Below are 1086 nucleotides of genomic sequence, written 5' to 3' on the forward strand. Positions count from 1 at the left end.
TAATGAGTGACCTCGGTGACACCAGTGTAACGGATGGATCCAACGGAATCAGGGAGCGAGCAGGTCGCATCTCGAAACCCTAATATGAAATCAAAGACTGTCTCCTTCGGACATATGGCGGCGTCGGCGGCAGAAACCGAAACCTTGTGCGGTTGGGCGGTGCAAGAAATGCTCCAACAGAGCAACGTGGCGACCACGATCTCCGATCCCGAAAACCTCATCATCTCCCTCGTTCCTTTTTTTTTCCCCTCGAGTAACGAACGAACCAAAAATTGGCACCAAACCCAGCCGAAAAGAGTTTCCAAAAACAAAAAGTTAGGGGAAAAAAAAAAGAAAAGAAAGGAAGTTTGGGGGAATGGAAAACCCTAATCGTATAGCGTACAGGATTTGAAGGGAAGGGGGCAAAAAGAGGGGAATGAGGGAGATGAAAGGAAGGTCGTGAAGACAGAGATGAGAGGATCTGACGTGGCAAAATCTGAATGGATAGATTCTTATTTTCTTCTCTTTTTTTCTGAAAAATGAAAGAATAAAAAAAAGAGGGGCTGGGTTGGTTTGGAAAATGGGGAGTGGGAAGAAGAAGAAGAAGAAGAAGAAGAAGGGGGTTATTGCTATTGGTATCAGTTGGTGGGTGCGACGATCGGTGGTGGCAACGGTATCACCGTTCAGCTTTTACCAGTGCGTGAGAGAGAGGTTTCACTTGCTTGGTTCATTCTTTACCTTTTTCGTCAACAGATCAAAGCACTATGGTTGGTTTAAGTGTCTCGGCATGCTTTATATGCATGTCAGCCTTCACCTTATTTTTGTTCTCCCCAAATATAAAAATGGTTAATTATTTATTTAACACCCGACGATAATCCATTTTCTCCCCATAAACAAAATTTGTTAAAAAAAATTAAAAATTATTAGATAATTTAATAAATTTGACTAAATTATTATTTAATAATTTTTTTTTAAATTAGAAGTGAGACTGGAACTCATAATATTTAAATGAATATAAAGAAATTATGTCATTTGAATTATAGTTCGTTAGTAGTTATTATCTAATAGTTATTAAATATCACCTTCACATAAAAATAATTATACGTG

At 38.7% G+C, this 1086-nt stretch overlaps 1 protein-coding gene across 1 annotated transcript in view; it reads right to left on the reverse strand.

Moving 5' to 3' along the window:
• LOC107460880 (5'-adenylylsulfate reductase-like 4) overlaps positions 1-760 on the reverse strand; it is a 3214-nt gene extending 2454 nt beyond the window's left edge. Inside the window, exon 1 of the mRNA XM_016079301.3 lies at positions 12-760. Coding sequence (XP_015934787.1) covers positions 12-224 — 213 coding nt within the window. The 5' untranslated portion in view covers positions 225-760. The remainder of the gene's footprint in view (positions 1-11) is intronic.
• Between the last annotated feature and the right edge of the window lie 326 nt (positions 761-1086).

Source organism: Arachis duranensis, chromosome 8 (genome assembly GCF_000817695.3).
Source record: "Arachis duranensis cultivar V14167 chromosome 8, aradu.V14167.gnm2.J7QH, whole genome shotgun sequence".
Lineage (NCBI taxonomy): Eukaryota > Viridiplantae > Streptophyta > Magnoliopsida > Fabales > Fabaceae > Arachis > Arachis duranensis.